The 19,358-nt window shown below is 37.2% G+C and overlaps 3 protein-coding genes across 6 annotated transcripts in view; 2 read left to right on the top strand and 1 right to left on the bottom strand.

Annotated features, from left to right (window-relative positions):
- Positions 1-387: 387 nt before the first annotated feature.
- On the bottom strand, positions 388-12,255 carry alad (aminolevulinate dehydratase). Its single transcript, XM_051895172.1, has 12 exons — positions 12,044-12,255; positions 11,200-11,322; positions 10,990-11,040; positions 9,590-9,686; positions 9,340-9,475; positions 5,136-5,219; positions 4,932-5,020; positions 4,792-4,847; positions 4,590-4,677; positions 4,201-4,287; positions 1,057-1,186; positions 388-899 (listed from the first exon to the last, which is right to left on the bottom strand). The coding sequence occupies exons 2-12, from the start codon at positions 11,316-11,318 to the stop codon at positions 841-843; spliced, it is 996 nt and encodes a 331-aa protein (XP_051751132.1). The 5' UTR covers positions 11,319-11,322; positions 12,044-12,255; the 3' UTR covers positions 388-840.
- A 371-nt stretch (positions 12,256-12,626) lies between these two features.
- On the top strand, positions 12,627-14,424 carry tmem203 (transmembrane protein 203). Of its 4 annotated transcripts, none has more exons than XM_051895176.1 (2): positions 12,627-12,764; positions 13,403-14,424. In XM_051895176.1, exon 2 carries the CDS (start codon positions 13,629-13,631, stop codon positions 14,049-14,051), a length of 423 nt encoding a protein of 140 aa, XP_051751136.1. In that variant the 5' UTR covers positions 12,627-12,764; positions 13,403-13,628; the 3' UTR covers positions 14,052-14,424. The 4 variants fall into 4 exon arrangements, with proteins under 4 accessions (XP_051751136.1, XP_051751135.1, XP_051751134.1 ...); XM_051895175.1 differs by having other exon boundaries at positions 12,758-12,904; XM_051895174.1 differs by having other exon boundaries at positions 12,758-12,909.
- A 1,390-nt stretch (positions 14,425-15,814) lies between these two features.
- tprn (taperin) overlaps positions 15,815-19,358 on the top strand; it is a 31,944-nt gene continuing 28,400 nt past the window's right edge. Inside the window, exon 1 of the mRNA XM_051894542.1 lies at positions 15,815-17,984. Within this exon, the coding sequence (XP_051750502.1) occupies positions 16,008-17,984 (1,977 nt within the window). The 5' untranslated portion in view covers positions 15,815-16,007. The remainder of the gene's footprint in view (positions 17,985-19,358) is intronic.

The raw sequence follows: 19,358 nt of genomic DNA, 5'->3' as shown, positions 1-19,358 counted from the left end.
TTATATTTAATTACTTTATTCAATTTCTGTACCTGAAAGCTGTTAGATACCTGAAAAACCTGTAAAGCATCGATTATTTTATTTGTATCTTTGCTCTCATGTATTTATTTGTGCTATTTCTTGTAGTTAGATTATTTGTTTTTATTTTCTTTATCTTTATTTGACAATTGTCCTATTTTTTTTTAATGAACATAGCACATACTGAACTTTACAGAAACCGTGACACTAAAACCGTGATACAAACCGAACCGTGAGAAATCTGAACCGTCCCACCCCTAGTACTCACAGATAAATGCCCATAAACCATTATAACATCTGTATGCTACAAAAATGCTTGTCATGGAAAAAGTCTTCTCCTCTTTGTAAGAAATCACTCGAGTCACAGAGTTCCAGATGGCAAAACTTGGACTTTATTGGTGTAGACAACAAAGCAGAGATGCCGGAGAACATCTAACAATCTCAGTCAAAATTTTCATTTTCTCTTACACCTTGCCCCCTAACTTTGCTCAACCAATGGGCGTTCGTTAGGTCTTTAATTTTTATTAACTCATCCTCTTCTTGTTCTCCCCAGGTAATCATCTCTTTTCTTTGCTCCATTCCTAATAGTGTTGAGCCATCACCTGGTTTATCATCAAAGTAACATATAAAAACTCTATTTAAAGCATGGTTTACAGTGTCATATATATATATATATATATATATTAAAAAAAATCTTGTGAAAAGGCTGATTTGGATACTAATATTTGCTTGTGATTTTATTTCTAATCCTAATTTCTAATCTCAGGGAGAGAGAGTAGATTTGCTTTAATCCAAGTTTATTCTCACAGGAGAACCAACAGATTACTCAGTTAACCATGTGAGCAATTGTGGAGTGTAGTAGGTGATAATGATGTCAGCTCCTGAAAATAAGAATACATTGGAAAATTAGTTAAAAATTACTTAGACACCAAGGTCCTGCCCAAAGGCACTGCAGTCATTTATTTTATACAATTTCGAAGAACCTGGCCTCAACATATTCAGATCATTTACTTTTATCTTCTGTGTCCCACTTCTCACCTGCTCGACGGAAGGCAGTCATAGCCTCCATAACTGCAGTGCGCAGCACAAAAGCTCCAGCTTCAGCTCCATGCCACAACATGGCAAATTCACCTGATACGTTGTACACTGCCAGCGGATGAGTAGGGTGCTGATGGAAGACAGAACAGGAAGACTGTGATAATGCATTTCCACAGTTATCAACATCGCAAATCTAGTAAAGTTTTTCATATTTTTTATGCTACACTTTGTGTGACATTACCTTGGCAGTAAAATAATAATAATAATAATAATAATAAAAACAAATTTGCACCACTGTGAGAGTGTTTCGGTAACACTTTACAATAAGGTTCATTAGTTAACATGAACTAATAATGAACTGCACTTCTACAGCATTTATTAATCTTTGTTAATGTTAATTTCAACATTTACTAATACATTATTAAAATCTTGTTAACATTCGTTAATGCACTGTGAACTAACATGAACAAACAATGAACAACTGTATTTTCATTAACTAACGTTAGCGAAGATTAGTAAATACAGTAACAAATGTATTGGTCATGGTTACATTAACTAATGTTTAACTAATGAACCTTATTGTAAAGTGTTACCAGTGTTTCTAATGAAAAATGAAAGCTGGTTGAATGCGTAAACAATATGTATTTAGAGAGTGATGGCAAATTTCACAATTCTCTCTCCTGACTGCTGCAATCATTTTTCCCTCTTTTGGGAAGTCGTGGAAAGTTATCATAGATTTTTTATTTTGATATTGGAGCAAATGGGAATACAAAAATTATATTTGCGGTTGTCTCCCATTCACCACTATAGAAGTTTACCCAACTATGATGACTTCCAAGAACCCCAGAAATGTGAAAAGAGTCCATTGGAAAGAGTTGTGTTTCCCGCTCCATCTTCCTGAAATGCAACAGGAACGAGCACAATTGACTATGGAATGCGACGAGCCTTAAACTTAGGTTGATCAGCTAATGTATACGTTTGGAATGTTTTTATTGCTGCGGCTTTTTAGGTCGGGTAGAATCTGCTGGCAATACGCTGTGTTTTCCACACAGTGATCCGGGCAACCCGGGGTGTCAAAATACTATTGGGTAAATTGGCAGTGGGTGGGATCACAAAATCATTCACGGAATGCACATTTCAAAGTAGAATAACTGTCTGTAGCATTTTTCAGAGAAACAAGTATTTGAACTTAGCATGTTTCCTAAATCTCTGCAAACCTACAATGGTATATTTATGCTTTAGTATTAAAAAAAAAAAAAAAAAAAATTACATACAGCACCTTTACAACTGTTTGGGTCACTTTGAACAATTTCCTTTTTATGTTCTTTATATGGTTAATTAACATTAACACTGTTATGGTATTGTTATGTAGATACTGTAAGATATGTTGGAAATTACAATTTATTAATATGTTTAATAAATGAACATTTATTACTAAGTTTAATGAATAATAATTAAACAAACATTTATTCAATTGCTTATTAATAAATGTTCACCATTTGATTATTATTGTTGCCTCTAATAATTATGTGTCTGACTTTTAATTTTTAACATATTTTGGGTTCATTTTAAGCCAGCTATATAGTAAGTTTTAAACAATAGTTGGGTTAAATAAAACTGCCCAGCATGTTGGGCAAACATGGGCAATCACTGGGTTTGTCCATTTTCAACCCAACTTGGGTTGTTTCTAACCCAGCATTTTTTAGAGTGTGATTGGAATGTCTACAGTAAAGTATTTGACTTAATGGTTACTAATATGTGGAGGTGACCTTAACATACATTTAATCCCCAAGTTAAGTAATATAGAAGTAAAACCATTAAGTAATAAGGTGAATGGTTTTTTAAAAGAGACAGGAATCATAGAGAGAATTACAAGTCGTGACTATACCCACTATTCTCGTCTTCTTATGACATATCCTAGAATAGACTATTTTTTATCTTTAAAAAGGAGCTGCATTTGATTGATAACTGTGATTTGGGAACAATGGATATTTCTGACCATAGTTCTATATGTATAAATGTGTGTTTAAACAGGAAATCGAGGTCAACAGTTTGGAGAATGAATTCAGATATCTTGAATAATTCTCAAATCAAGAAATCTTTAAAAAAAAATTAGTCATGATTAAGTCATATTTGGAGATAAATGACAATGGAGAGGTGTCTCCGTCGAATTTTTGGGATGCTCTTAAGGAAGTAGTAAGAGAGGTAAAATCATAGCATGCACATCTAGCTTAAAGACACTTAGAAGGCAGAAATTACAAGACCTTGAAATTAAATTGAAAAGGTTACTTGAGGAACACAGGGTTACAATGAATCATGAGGTAATGTAAGATAAAGAAAACAGTTAAAGAGATTGAGGAAATATACTCTAAAGAACAACAAAAAGCTCTTGTTCTTTAAACAAAGTTATTATAAAATGAGGGGGAGTCATTTAAATTATTATCATATAGATTAAAGAAACAACAAGCAGATAGGGCTATTAATAGAATTAGGGACCCTCAAACAGGGGAGATACATAATAATTTAGAGCAAATACAACAGAGTTTTGTCCCAAACATAGTAGACGATAGATTCCGAATTTTGGTTAAGCAAAATTCTAATTATCTAATTATTACACTTTCTTTAGTAAAGGTAAAATCCAAAGTTTTGAATCATTAAAGGTAAAATATGGGCTTAAAGAAATTGCAGAGAGAGGAATATTAAAGGTGTTCTTAGCAGTAAGTAAGGCTGAATCATGTAGTAAAATTATTTCAAAATTATATGAAGGATTTCTCCAAGCAGTGCCTGATAATATGATTTGTTAAAGACAAATGGAGGAGGGAGGGAAATCTGAATATCTCAAATGACGACTGGGGGAATCTACCTACAAGCTCAGCCATACAGAGAGAGAATTTTTATATATGATTGTGTTTGGTTGAAAGAAGAAAGTCATATACATCTAGGATGGCTTGAGGGTGAGTAAATTGTGTGATAATTTTCATTTTTGGGTGAACTATCCCTTTAAGTGTCCAAAAATACAGTTTTGGGACTACTGTAAATTTCTACAATGTAAGATCAAATTTTCAAGCTGAAATGTAACATGATGTATCAGAAAAGGATTCAAAATTCATAAATATAATCATACACTGACTCTACAGTTATTACCTTATTCTTGACCTCTCTCACAATATCAAGGTATGGTAATCCAGGTTTCACCATCAGCATGTCAGCACCTTCTTTCACATCCCGGTCCTACCAGCAAAAAAAAAAAAAAAAAAAAAAAAACTTTACTTTCCTTATACTTTATACTTTTACTTCACTTGCAGTATCCCATACAATAGGAAAAAAAACACAGGTCTAGTCAATGTGGCCATTTCTGTAATACAAAATTTGCTTCAGTGTCCTGGATTGCTATATCAATGCTGTTTTAGTAGTTCAGATTCAATGTTTAAAGTGGCCTTTCAGTAAATTTCTGCTACAAAATATGTAAACACAGGAAAGAAAAATGCTCATCAAGTGATTTCATGGGGTCTTTGAAAGTGACTTTCTCTTACACAGGCCCGAAGTGCTAGTCCTCTGGCACCAGGGGGCAACTGATAGCATCGTCTGTCTCCAAAAGCAGGTTTTGACTGGGCAGCATCCCTTTAAATTCAGAGACATTTTTAAATTTTGGTTTACAAAGAATAAACACATCCTGGTGTTCTCATCTAATAGGAACTAAGAAGAAATGTGGTAAAGGGAATATTTGTACACTACCTGAATGGTCCATAGTAGCAGGAGGCAAATTTAGCACTGTAGCTCAGCACTGACACCTAAGAAAGGGGAAAGATCTTGAGTCTGTATCTGCTATATTCTATTTAACTATATTGTGTGACACAGAAGCGAGTTTTCTCTACCTTGTTGCCAAGATCATTAGCGATTAGTGCTTGCTTAATGGCTGCAATTCGTCCATCCATCATATCTGAAGGGGCGATGATGTGACAACCTACGGGGAGAAATAGTGTGACCTAATATGATGATGATGACTTTTATAGACCTATTATTCAAAAATGCAAATATTATGTGTAACTGACTATAAATGAATATAATTTTGGACTAACCTGCTCGAGCATAAGCCAGAGCTACTTCAGCCAACCTCAAACAGCTTGCAGCATTATCCAAGCTGCCATCTTCACGCAGGATTCCTTAAAGGTGCCACAGAGAAAGTAAAAAATCACACAATATAGTAGTTTCACTGTTAAGGGTTCATTTAAAAATACCAGGTAAAAAAATTGCACAGGATTAATGAAAGACAAGACTAAAGGTGTCTAAGATAGTAGTCGTCCCAACTCTGTTTATGATTAAAGGAGCATTCAGTAATTATTTGTACATGTTCAAAGGTGTTCAAAGCTCTGTTGTTTTACTGTTCAATATAACCGTGTTCTTGGGATTTATACTGACACTTATCAGCATGGATGCAGCATCATGCCAAATCAAAGATATCTGCTTAAAAATGTCATTGTGAATAAAATAGAAAATATGAAATTATAAGTGAGTAGTATTCAGATGATCATATGACACAACACAGGATCTTCTCATATGAGAATTTTTTTTTTAAATATATTTTGTGAAAATATACTATTAGTTTAGGTCTAAAAAAAAAAAAAAAGGATTCATATATATAAGTAGAATATCAGTTATTAGCAAATATTGGAATTTTTTTTGTCAGTTAATGCTGGATATTTAAATTGTATGTGTTAACCAGTTTTTCATACAGTACATTATGTAAATGTGCCTGAATACACAACGTATTTTACTCTTTTATTTTTAATATTTAATATTTACTTTTAATTTAATAGAATTTTAATATCATTCATTTCTTGGTTATGAGCCATTACATGAACAGGGTTGGGGAAAGTAATGTGTTACAGTATTGTGTTACTGCCTCTAAAAGTAACTAATTGCGTTACTTTTTATTCAAAGTAATTTGTTATGTTACTTTTGCATTACTTTTCAAAAACTAGGCTGGGCTTGTTTGCTTTTTAAAAAAGTTATATTTTTGTTTCTTTTTTTTTTAAACAAAGTTCTATTTTTAGCAAATGTAAAGGCCCTTTCACACCAAAAGTGAAATGAATAAGCCTAATGCCCAAAGTATACTTTACTTTTTACACATACACGAGGGTCAGCGTCAATTTACTCCTAAGCGAATTTCGTCATCAGAAGAGTACTCGCGTACTGTACGTGTGCCGCCGGATTTTTGTAAATCAGTCGCACAAGCGCTTTTAATTTTTTTTAGTTATTATTATTAATTAGTTTATCCACAAGGTGGCAACTGTGCCCTGGGGGCATTGATTCACAAGGTACTCGAAGAAAACCCGCATAAACAGAACAGACCTGAAAGCATGCAAGCTACAGCGACAATGGATTCCTACATAGACGACAGATTGTGCGAAGAGTTAGAAAGTACTTACTCATTTGTACAACTCTAGAATGAAAAAAAAAAAACAAATATATTTACAAGGGTTGTAACTCGTGGCGAGAGATTGCTCAAAACTGCGTATGCGTCGAACACCTGTGCACGCGTACGAGTCAAGTGAAGTATACTTTGCAAGGCTGTGCATTCGACAGTGTGTAAAAAAAAACCGAAGTATTCCCAGGGCTTTAGGTAGAAGGAAATGCAAATTCACTCCTGCCCAGAAGAGGGCGCAGCTGAAACAAACCTTACAGCTGTGCTGCCATTGTGGTTTGTAGAAAAATAGGACACAGTAGAAGAAAGTTCAACACTCTTAGGCTGCATTCCAGTTCGTTTTTTATGCCCTTCCCTCGCTAACTTCCCTCAGTCTCGTTGACTCGGATGTACGTCATTGCTTACGTTGCACGAGTGCCCACTACTGGCAGAACTCGTGCAATGGGCACGATTTATTATTGATAATTGTTGATTTATTAATTAAATTTTTTCCCCCTTATGAAACTGTTTAATGCAGCATTCTATATGTATATAGGTGTGTTTGGGTTGTTTTAGATATTTAAAAAAGCACTTCAAAATGGCGCCAGGGATTCCCCCAAGGGGAAGTGCTTAGGGAAGTTTCTTGAGTGTGTGTCTACAAGTGGAGTGGAACGCAGCCTTACTTAAAGGCAAGGTAGGTCATTTTCGGAGAGGCTAGCAATAGCGAGCTAGCTTTGAAAGCATAAGATCCCACCCGCCCTTCAGAGCTTCTCCAAAGCCACGCCTCCCCTAAAACACATGAACACATACAGCAGGGAGCAAAAGCATCATGAGAGATGGCGTTAAGCTATCTCATGTCTCAAAGCACGTAACATTACAATAATAATGAACACAAACAACTTAAAGAGCATTGAGCTGTACCACCTGACTGCTGCAGACTCATTTTGGCGTTGATTGCCACGTTGCCATTGAAACGCATAAATTCGAGTCATGACCCGCTCTAAAGTATAACGTCACAGGTTTCCAAATTTTGTTAGTTATGGTGTGAATGCAGCATAAAGTCATTGTTTTAATTCAGAAGGAACTGTAAAACGTGGCTGCTGTTTTGGTTGCAGTGCTCGTGACTGGCCTATGTCTTAACTCTGCATAACATGAAATGCACCGATGACGTGAGGTCTGCGCGAACAGGGTGCAGGAGGGTATGTAAAAACATACTTTGACAGGTAGGTAGGACATCCAATCGTATGCCTCGGACCCATATGCCTTCCGCAGACGATATAAATACAAATAAATACATTTAGACTGCTTAACTTAGTGATTGCTATTGGGATGTTAAGAGACTTTAAACCAGCATAACAAAAAAATGTTTTTGAAGCTATTGGTTAAACGGATCGTTGTTGATCCGTGATCCGTACGGACCAAGCCCCACGGTTCGGCACGCATGTGATTCGCGGATCAATTGCAAGTTTAACCGCAATAGAGTAAAAGGTTATCATTTGCACGTGTTTTGTCTTGCTAGTTTACACATTAAATAGATATAAAACCATTCCAGCGCTAGAAGAGGCAAAAGAGGGTTTAATTCGGTATCGCATGCCACGTTGTTATCGGTGCCCACAGACGCACATACATACAAGGCTCGCGCGCACACAGAGAGAGAGAGAGGCGCGTTACAGATAGCTCGCAAACTCCAAATTGATATCTCTTTTGCGTCCTAAATGCACTTAGATGGACACATACACGCATTATGTCAGTCAAAATACCCCTCTCGGCAAGTATTCTCGTAAACACGTTCGGTTATGTCTTAAGTGAACAAGGTGAGAATTCGGAAGTGTATCTATCGGATGTGTGTGTGCATGGAGTCTTACTCTTAAAGTGACAGCAACCTATAAATAGCTGCTGTTGTCTGTCATGTAAAACAAACAGCAAAACACAGCTTTAACAAAGATTAATCTATATTAAATTTATACAGTGAACAGTGTCATTTTACATTTAATTACTAAATTTCTGTACACGAAAATTAATACTACAGTTATACTTTATTTGTAACTTTATGATGTATTTATCTATGCTTGTAATTGGTGTACAGTATTTGTTCTTTTTTACAGTCTGTTCACTTGCCTTTAATAATGTATTAGTTAGGCTAGTAGTTTCTGCTGTGGTATCGGAGTAGTTAAAGTGGGCTAAGTAATAAATGGAAAGTTACCCCCACCCCCAATTTATTTATTTTTTTGTGCTGATCCGAAAAATTATCCGATCCGTGACTTAATAACCGTGATATGATCCGAACTGTGAGTTTTGTGATCCGTTGAACCACTTTTTGAAGCTAATCATCTACCCTGCCTTTAAGCAATAAACACACACACAAAAAAAGAAACAAATGTGATGTTTAACTAAAGTCATTTTTGCTTTTTCGTATGGTTTAATTGGATCATCAAAGCTCAGCAGCAAAGACACTGGTTAATAAAGTGAGATTAAATACGTAAAGTATATTTGTGTGATTTAACATATTTCATTATTGCAGGCTTGCATAGTATTCAGAGTTTGCATTCCACTGTTTTTATTCATTTTGAGCAATATTGAATGTGTTTTTGTGCAAGTGAGATGATTAAATGCATGCCCACATTTAGTCTAGAAGTACACACAGTGCACACAACGCCTCTGCATTTACTTCCGATTTCTCTCAACATAGGTACAGGAGACGTGTCACTCAATAAATGTGAAAACTTAGTTTTAAATTTAAAAGTAATGAGTTACTTTACTAGTTACTTGAAAAAAGTAATCTGATTACATAACTCTCGTTACTTGTAATGCATTACCCCCAACACTAAACATAAAAACAATCAAAAAATTATGTAAACAGAACCAATACGGAAACTAACCACAGTGACCATGAGAGGTGTAGGGGCAAAGACACACATCACAGGCCAACACAAGATCAGGGAATGTGCTCCTCAGTTTCTTCACAGCCAGGACTGCAGGAGTGTCATCTGTGTCTGCACCAGAGCCTTTCTCATCCTGGGACAGGAAATGAGAAGACAAGGAAACAATATTTAATCAACTCCCTCATAAAATTCTATGACTTAAATTAATGACAGCAATATTACTGAAACCATTTAACTTCTCTATGACCTTCGCAACATTTGCAGGAACTCCAAAAATCAGCACACACTTCAGGCCTTTATCCACAAGGGGACGAAGTAAACCCTCTATCTTATTAACGCCATATCTGAAATCAACAGAATAAACATTGTATGTTTTAAAGATTTCTTAACAATACACTGTCATTCATTTTTGTTTATATGACACACTAACGCTATCTGTAGTCCTGAGCGTGAGTTTCAGGACACTAGCAGTTTCTTCTAACAGCAGCTGCAATGACACAATGACTCTGTCAATTGACTATTTTATTTAGAAGACAGGACTTACTTTACTAGAGCTTCCTTTATATGGCAAATTTCTCCCATATATAGTAACATAGATAAACTACTCATTGCTATTTTGCAAATTATTTGATCAGATTTCAAATAGTTAAGACATTTTTTTACACAAAATTGAATGTTTTTTCCCAAGTCTGGGATAACTAGACATCTCACTCTGAATGAAACATGCAACATAATGTTCCATTAGGTCGTGTGATAACTGCATAATACTGTTTATTACTAAATGTTAACTGCTGCATAATGTGCTTTTTTTCACATATTGTTGTTTTGTTTTTGTTTTTTTAAAGAAAGCAGCAACCAGCATGATAGTATTCATTTTTGAATGCAGTCTATATTACATGACTATGTAACCAGACCTCACTTTGACTACAAAAGCAACAAGAAGACTTAACCACCCAGAATAAACGGATCCTTGGCTTATCTTTGTTCTTTGTTGGCTACCTCCAGCTCCACCCTGCATGAATCTTATCTCAGACCACCAGCCCAAACTTTACATGCAAGCTCCATCTTTGTTATATCAACTATACACATATTGTATATTTCAAATTTTTTGCCCATAGTCATTCTAGAGTCTCTTATGCAAGTCTTAAGCAAAACATCAAAGATAACTAAATTATTAAACTAATATAAAAATGAATATATTAATTAATAATAAAATAGGCAACTACAAATCAACCTCTGGTCCCAAACTAGGTACCCCTATTGAGTGACAGCTTAATTCAGGCTAAACTGTACACATTTTTTTAGGGTTCTAAATAGTATTCATCCCTGTCCCAAACTTTTATAACAGGGTTCAGGTCCTGAGCAAGATAAACAACACTTTCTGAAGGTTAAAGACTTTACACTTTGTTTAAAAACAACAACAACAACAACAACAAACTATTATGAACATCATTAATGTCAAGTGCCAGTTTTCCTTTAAATGTTTAAAATTAATCATAACAGTCTAGCTTCATGTTAAATTTCATTAGTAATCCATTACATTCCTTAATCCAATGACAATTCAATGATACTTGTTACTTTGGTAAGAGTTGAGAAACGAAGATGAGAGGATAAAAAAAATGAGTGTTTGACAGTGAAGGATGATACCTCGCTTGACCAGGTAGACTTGCAATTGGTTCCACTGCATCAGGACAGTCACTGTTAAAATCAGTTGGAGAGAGACACAACTATATATGTCTTCAATTAAACAGACAATAGTACCTTTAAACAAGCAACTTCAAACAACTTTAAACAAGCCTTTAACTCCTGAACCTATATACCATCAACAAATAAATATAATGAGGGGGAAGACATTACGTAATGAAGATAGGATATATGAGGTTATCTGGTCTAAGGTCTGAAGCACAGGTCTGCCAGTATCGGAGAGTGGGGTGAAAGTAACCGCTGTGTAGAATGGAGTCTGCCGGCTGTGTCATCGTTCTGTAGATTAAAATAGAAGACACACAATTACACAATCATCTCACATGTGATGTAACTGCAAAATTATGAATCATAGTTACATACACTGCAGAAAAAGAAAAAGATTATTAGTTTTGTTTCCTTGTTTTAATTGTTACGAATTATTAATTCAATTATTAAAAGTATAAAACAATTAAATCATTTAGCATTTTATTTTGACATTTACATTATTAAAAATAAAAATGATAATCATAATAAAAATGATTTAAATCTATTTTTAAAAAGAAAAAATTATCTCAATTGAATGAACACATCCTGAGTGGTTGGGAACTTGGGTAATTGTGTTATTCCGTCCACTGATTTTATGAAAATAAATCTTCTGAACGAATGAGCAATGAGTGATTCTGACACATTCCTGCCTGCCATACATCTGAAGCAGGCATGCAGAAATACTGGCGGACAAGACATTTTGAGATTTAATGTAATGAAAAACTTTCAAAAGCAGTCCTTACATTACACACTCTAATATCTGGTACACATCTGAGAGGCAGATGTGCACAGCTGATGCTGGTAACATTTTGACAGGTTTTTGAAGCTAATAGTGACCGTACTTAATACTGCATAATACTGTATAATGTAAATGTTACGGAGACTTGAGACTTGACTGTTAAAAGGCATAACAATTCAAGCATTTCATAAACATCAGAAAGCATGTCAGTATATACAACTGAGATGAACTTACTTTGTATTTAGAATGGGAAACAGTATATTATCCAGATCTTGCTAAGTGGAAGTGTTGCTCCTTGAACCTCAAACGGCGTGTGTGTGTGTGCGTTTCATTCTGAGACGAAAATGTTGCTCTCTATCAACTATTTCCTGGTAGACAAAACTAGTCTTCCTCTAGGTGGCGCTTGGTGGCTCAGAATGGCAAATTCTTCATTTAGCCACAATCAAATCTAGTACGTTTTTGTCTTATTGGGGGCATCAGCACTATAAAAAGTATAATCTTATAAATATATAAATACCAAGCTCTTGTACATGAGATATAAAAGTAAATATGTTCCTGTAAGCTTTACAAAATTTCTGAAACTTATTATTTAATCACAAACGTCTTTGATTGAGCCATCCAAAACAGCGCAGAGAAAAGTAACAGGTATCACTTGATAGCACTGGCTACTTTTTATTTTAGCGGTAACTTGAATATTGCTTCTTACTAACCATTCAGCCATACAATACAAAATACAGAGTTAAAATAGCAAAACGTATGCTCATAGTGAGTGCTGAAGAGACTGGGGCCTATAAGCCCCGCCCGTTGTATCAACTCTCCTTTTCATGCTAGTTGATTTCATTAGTCTTTCTGCCTCTCGGCCTCCGTAGAAAATTTCCAGTTTCAAGGGTTTCGCGATATTTCTTGTGGTTCGTATGTGAAATCTCGCGATGTTTCCCCGGGCTCCTATTGGAAGGTAAATAGCTCATCTCAGCTAGCTTGTGTTCATTACAGTTGCTTATCCACCGCTGTCAATCCATCCGTTCATTAACGACAATTTAAAAATGTAGGTTATCATTATTTGTTTGCCTTCAACCATCACTGCTAATGATACATGTAAGGTAAAAGGTTTTTTCAATATATCATTGACACATTTAGTACTCGTCATCATATGCTAACTGACAGCTCGCCTGTTTATACTTACAAATTAAATTTCGCAAAATGATGGACGTTAATTTAGTAATAACATGTTTATCTGGACATTGTTAACCTAGATTATAATGTATATTTAGAATACAGAAGCTATGATGTTCAGGATTGTTAAATAATCTTTATTGAAGGCAGTACTGGTGATTTAAATGTTATTCATATAGCCACAGAATACAGTCAACCATATTTTTGACATGGTAGTAAATCCCAAGCAAATACCATGGTAGGCTAATATAATAATAACAATTCACTACCATTATATACATTAGAATAGCTATTTGACTCTATCTGTGTATCATGGTATCAGTGTTTTCCATACAATTAGAAACTTGAATTTTAGTTGCATTTTTTTTATAGTTGCATCTTGGTAATGAAGTATTTTCCCCTGTTTTTTTTTTTCTTCAGGTTTTGATAGAGCAGTCAAATGAATCAGAAGTCAGAAGGTGGACCTGATCCATCTCAAAAGAAGCATGATGCTGCCAAAATAGTGAAACACTCTTAAGTGGAGGATTCTTCATAGACTTGAATATCCATTAACATATTTTAATGCTTCGCTTCACTTCCAGTTTCTTAGGCTAGTGTTTGACCTCAGTCTCCCAAGTAAACAACGCTCAGTGTTACCCCATTAATAATGCTGTTCTCTCTGCGAGAGCTGGTGCAATGGCTGGGCTTTGCCACATTCGAGCTGTTCCTCCACTTGGGCGCGCTGCTGGTCTTCAGCGTACTGGTTGCCCTGCACATGGACCTTGACAAGCAGACTCTTGAGATGAGCTGGTGGCTTGTCTTCTCACCCTTATTCGCTGCTGATGGCCTCAGCACTTACTTCACAGCCATTGTATCCATCCGCCTCTATCAAGAAGGAGAGAAGCGGCTTGCAGTGCTGCGCTTGCTGTGGGTGCTGACCGTGCTCAGCCTTAAGCTGGTGTGTGAGGTGCTGCTATGCCAGAAATTGGCTGAACAGGAGCAGGCACGTGATTTGTGGTTCGGGCTTATTGTTTCCCCGCTTTTCATCCTTCTGCAGCTGCTCATGATTCGTGCTTGTCGTGTCAATTAAAGGACAAATGGTCTGCACACATGCCAATGGACTTATGTGAATGAAATGGACTCCTGCAGGTGTCATTCAAACCAGGAGGAATGAATTGTTGTGAACTGCAAAATCATTGTGACCTTTTTTTTTCTTTCTTTCTTTTTTTTTTTTTTTTTTTTTTTTTATGTATTCAACTGAATTTCTGGCTTCAGCATGTAAACATGGCATTTTAAACAATGCTTAAAGTAATGTGCAATTTTTGATTATTATTATTGTCCTTAAGTGCTATGAGAGATTTGGTCTGGATTTTCTCTGAATACTGTAAATGTTGCTTTATCTGTGTTATTACCTTTTATTGTTGTTTGTACAATTGTAAATAAACCATCAACATTCAAACATTCACTGTTCCCTTGATCTTCCTCCTTGGTTTATGACCATGCCTTGAAGTGACCTAAAAATTTTAGTCATTAAGTGACCCAAAAAAGTTTATTTTTGAAAGATTGTTGGGAAAGAAAAGAAAAGAAAACAGAGTTGATGCATTAAAAACATGTTGTATAATAATCACTAGATGGCACTGTAGCTTTAATCAACACTTCACAATTTCTCTTTTGTCTAATTAAACTGCAGAAGTAACAGTATGTTGTTTTTTTTTTTTTGTTTGTTTTTTTGTTTTTTGCATTAGATGTCCTTTACCATTTAGGTTATGTATAATAGAGACACAGAAAGCATTTCTATTTATGTCCTATTAGCAAGGGCTGTGTTACTTTAAATAACAAGTCATGTTATTCTTGGTCTTTGGACTTTTATGCACTTATTATGCATAAAATATTTCCTTGAACATATGTTTAGGCATTTTTAAAAAAAAAAAAATGAATTGCCAAACTGGACATGCAGTGCTTATTGCAACCCATTGTGGCTGTAAATGGCAACAATTGTATTAAAGGTCGCACACCATATCTTAAATGAACACGTTTTCCTGTCCTCTCTTCCTGTCTTCAAAATGATTCTGAGGTCATCTAAATTCACAGCCTAGGTGCATAATAGGCTACAGCCATATATTTGGATAAACTGGTTTATAAATAGCTTGACGCGTTGTACTTATGATGTCTTGCTATAATCTTTATTCATGTTCCATTTAATCTTAAAACTAGATTATGACGAGGAGAGTAGTTGTACCACGCCATCACATGACATTGCTGTACTTTTTATTAGATTTATTTAATCAAACATACGTTTTTGATCCAAAAATAGTATTATTAATATAGAGTTTTAAAATGTTTGTTAATTTAGTAATATAAAAATAATTTAAAAATAAAAAATTAGTAATGTAACTATATATAGTCATATAACTAATCACTGAACTTTCAATAAGTTCAGCTTTTCAATATTTAAAAAATGAATTGCTTATTATATTTCCTTCGAAAAACAGCATATAGGCCTATAATTCTTTGCAGTTTAGATATTATTTATAATAAATAGATAATAGATAATTTATTATAATCAAAACGAGTATTATTCACCAAGTGTGGACAAACACACAAGGAATTATTTTATTTTTCACTTACTCAAGTTATCTTTCGTATTGTATTGCTCTAAACAGCTTGCAGTTTTGTCCATTCATAACGTAAATTCCGAAATAATGCGGAAAGGGTTAAAGCTATGAAATGGGCGGGTCTCGCTATGTTTGATTGACAGGGCTCGCTTTAATATTCACAGTAGTAGAGGGTAGGTGGGCGGGGCATATGCTAAAACAAAAGGTGTGCCTCAAGTCAAAATGACCAAATGAGGTGTCCACCCTGAGACGAAAGGCTGACGTCACTTTCCGAGGGCGGGGTCGTGTCGGTAGACTGGCACATCATCATCATGCAGGATACATTGTTGCGGCTGCAATGATGTACGAGGACGAATAAGAAGAGGCGCTGCAGGTACAGCGAGAGAATATTCTATTTCACACTTTTGCCCATAAACCTTGTTTCTCCCATAATGTCGGGCGGGGATCTTCGCGTTCTTCGCCAAGAGCCAGGGCAGGAGAGCCCGAGGATGCCGGCCTGGAAACGCGAAATCCTTGAGCGGAGAAAGGCGAAGGGCGGCGGGTCCGGAGCAGGTGCCGAGTCCGTCGCATCGCGACTTAACGGCGAGGTAACGGCCAGCAAAAGCAAGGATGATATTACCAGCGCACATTCTAGCAGGAACTATACCATTACTGCTGCCAAGCGCGCGACCAAAAGCCCGGATCTGTCACCGGTGAAAACAAAAGAGCACTGGCCATCCGCGGACTCGTACGACTCGGAGGAGAGAACAGCAAGAGACAGCGGAGGGCAAGAGAGCTTGGTGCTGCAAGAGAGCTTGGGTCCTCTGCAGGAAAACCCATTCATTAAACTGGAGAAAGAACGCAAGAAGCGTCAGAGCCAAGAGAACGCCGCGCGACCCGTTCAGCACATCCTCGAGTTATATGGCAGCGTTCCCGGGATACGGACTATACGCGCTGAGAATATCATCATCATTGAATCCGACCCTGAGTACTTTCCGGAAGGATGTGGTTTAAAGCACGCATCGAAACTACAGCAGAACGGCACGGTGAGTGGATATAGCTCTCTCAATGACCTTTTAGATCGAAGAGGTAGTCCGGTTACGGAGATACGCGCGAAGGAAGTGGTAATTTACGATACTGCGCTTAGTAAAAGCGAGGAAAACCTCAGCACGTTGGGACGACCGGCTTCCGCTCCGCTAGAGGGGCAAGGGAGGGTGAGTCGCATGCTACAGAAATTTGACAGTAATTATGGCAAGTTGCAGCCCAAGTCGCGCAGCACAGAAAACCTCCTGGACTTGGACCCTACTCCTGTCAGGCCAAGCTCCAGACCCAAGCCAGATGTGGTGCCAAAATGCCCAGTGTCTCCGCAACCCGGCTCTCCACACAGCAAAGTCTTCCAAAACGCCCAGTCTACCGTAGTCAATCATCTTGCCTCTCCTTGTGACTCAGGGAGCAGTACGCCTGTTTCCGGATCCCCTCAGTTAGTGTCTTCTGCACGTAGACGTTTTGAGGGGAGTGGGGGAAGAAGTGTCACTGTGCATCCCAAGGAGGACGCTGAGATGTCCCCGTCCAAGCCTGTTAGAGAACGGGACTGGGACAGCACAGATGGGGCCTCCAAAGCCAAGGTGCCATGCTCCCCGGAGAGCCATCGTGCCCGTGCCGACTGTACGCCTAGCCCCACATCACCCCCCTTATCGCCCAGCTTTGAGATCCGTCCGTCCCCTCAGCCGGATCTTTCTCTCCTTCCGGCCGGTGATCTACAGGCCCGTGCGCTCGCCAACTTGCGTCTTCAGTCTCGCAATTCCTTCACCGTCATTCCCAAGAGTCGTGCGGCCATCTCGTCACCTGGCAGCACCGCCCCATCCAGCCCTGTCCTTTCCCCACCATCCCCACGACCCCTGGTGGGTGTGGCAACTTCAGAGCCCGCTGTGCCAACCCCCTTACCTACTTCTTTCGCACCCCTCGGACCAAAGCTTACAGAGAAGGTGACCGTAGAAGCCAAAATAGGGTCTCCACAGCACACCCCACCTGCCACACCCACCTCCCCAACCCCAGCTTCTCCACCCTCAATTGGCTCACCTGTCAAATCAGTCTCACCTCCGGAGGAACCTCCAACTGATAAGCTGCCCATCACAAACATTGATGACGTAGTCGTGGAGCCCATGCCGCCCATGCTGAGCCCTGCAGTGCAGAGGCGCAAAGGGAATACATTTACAGTTGTTCCAAAACGGAGGCCCGAGGCCCAGTCTGACCCTTCTGAGACCCCGGATGTTGTCACTGAATCTCCGAGCACGCCACAAGCCCCTTATGCCCATCTGGGCACCCTGATTAAAAAGCGTTACCCTGCTGCAGAAGAGATAGAGGTCATTGGGGGCTACCTTTCCCTTGGGCGATCCTGCCTCTCGAAGACTGGCTCAACAGGAAAAAAGGTAAATATATTATATTTAGCATAATATCTGATGAGACTTCACTCACTAGACATGTATTAAAGAAATTTGATGTCTTTAAGAAGCGGCTTAAAATGATGGTTCACCCAAAAACAAATTTACTCACCCTCATTTCATTCAAACCTGTATCACTTTCTTTATTCTGTGGGGCACACAAGGAAATATTGCAGTCACCATTTATTTTTATTCTGCCTAATATCCTCTTTTGTGTTCCACTAAAGAAAAAAAGTCATATGGGTTTTGGCACCACATGAGGGTGAAGTAAATAATGACAGAATTTTCAGTTTTGAGTGAATTAATCATTTAAGAAGAATTTATAAAATTTAAGAAAGTGTTTAAATCACTTTTTATGTTCTTAATGACTTGAAAATTACAAATACATTTTTTTTTAGCTGTGAAATCTGTACAAATACACATTCAAATGTTCAAAAAAGGCTTTAAGGATATTTTTTTCAGACATAGTTGTTAGGTGTTTATGACCTGTTCAAAGGTTTACTGTATTTACCACTGCATAATTCAAGATGTGTCATCATAGTGCTGTACTTCTTGTACTAGAATGTCACTGACCTGTTAGCCTGAGTATTTTGATCTTGAAAAGTTGTTAAGATGTTCCATACACATCTCGTAAACTTGTGGATTTTGAGGTGTTCGTGCCACATGCAGTTACAATGAGATACCTCCTGCTAGACATCAGTTCAAACAAGTTATAACTGTCTAAGGGAGATTCTGTGCTATACAGTGAAACTAATTTGGACACTTAAACAACACTAAACATTTCAAAGGGCAACTTGGAGTAAAAATTATAGAAAACAATATAAAAACGCTATATGCAAATAATACAGAAAATGTGCCATGTCAAAGACAGCCTGTAGGCTCACATTGTGACTTTCATTTATAACCAAATGTAAACAGCAGTAAAGACCTTGCTGAAGGAGGTCAGGTGATTTATAGCGGAAAAAGAGTCATGTGTTCTGTTTGGAGTTAAGTCTAGGATTTAGTGAGATCTAATAAAGATCTCTTAGATTTATCAGTGAATCCTGAAGGGAATGTGAAACTGCAAACATTAGGAAACCTGTTTATTCTCCCTTTCAAAAACTAGTTTGGCACATGTGCATTTTGCTAAAAGGTGACGTTTGATGTATTTGTTTTTTTTTTGCTATCTCATTACTGTCAAGAAATCTATTTACAAAGTTAGGATTTGTATTTTTAGAACTGATCTATTCATATTTGTAACTTTACAAAGCCATACTTGAGATTTGTTTGACTTGTTACATAACATGCTGCTATTCACAGTCAAAATCAATCTCAAAACAGGAAACCAAACAAGCACCAATGATCTGTTTCACTTCCTCTAAA

The sequence above is a fragment of the Ctenopharyngodon idella genome, chromosome 5 (assembly GCF_019924925.1).
Source record: "Ctenopharyngodon idella isolate HZGC_01 chromosome 5, HZGC01, whole genome shotgun sequence".
Taxonomy (NCBI): domain Eukaryota; kingdom Metazoa; phylum Chordata; class Actinopteri; order Cypriniformes; family Xenocyprididae; genus Ctenopharyngodon; species Ctenopharyngodon idella.
The sequence above is the reverse complement of the archived record's forward strand: the minus strand, read 5'-3'. Positions and strand labels throughout refer to the sequence as shown.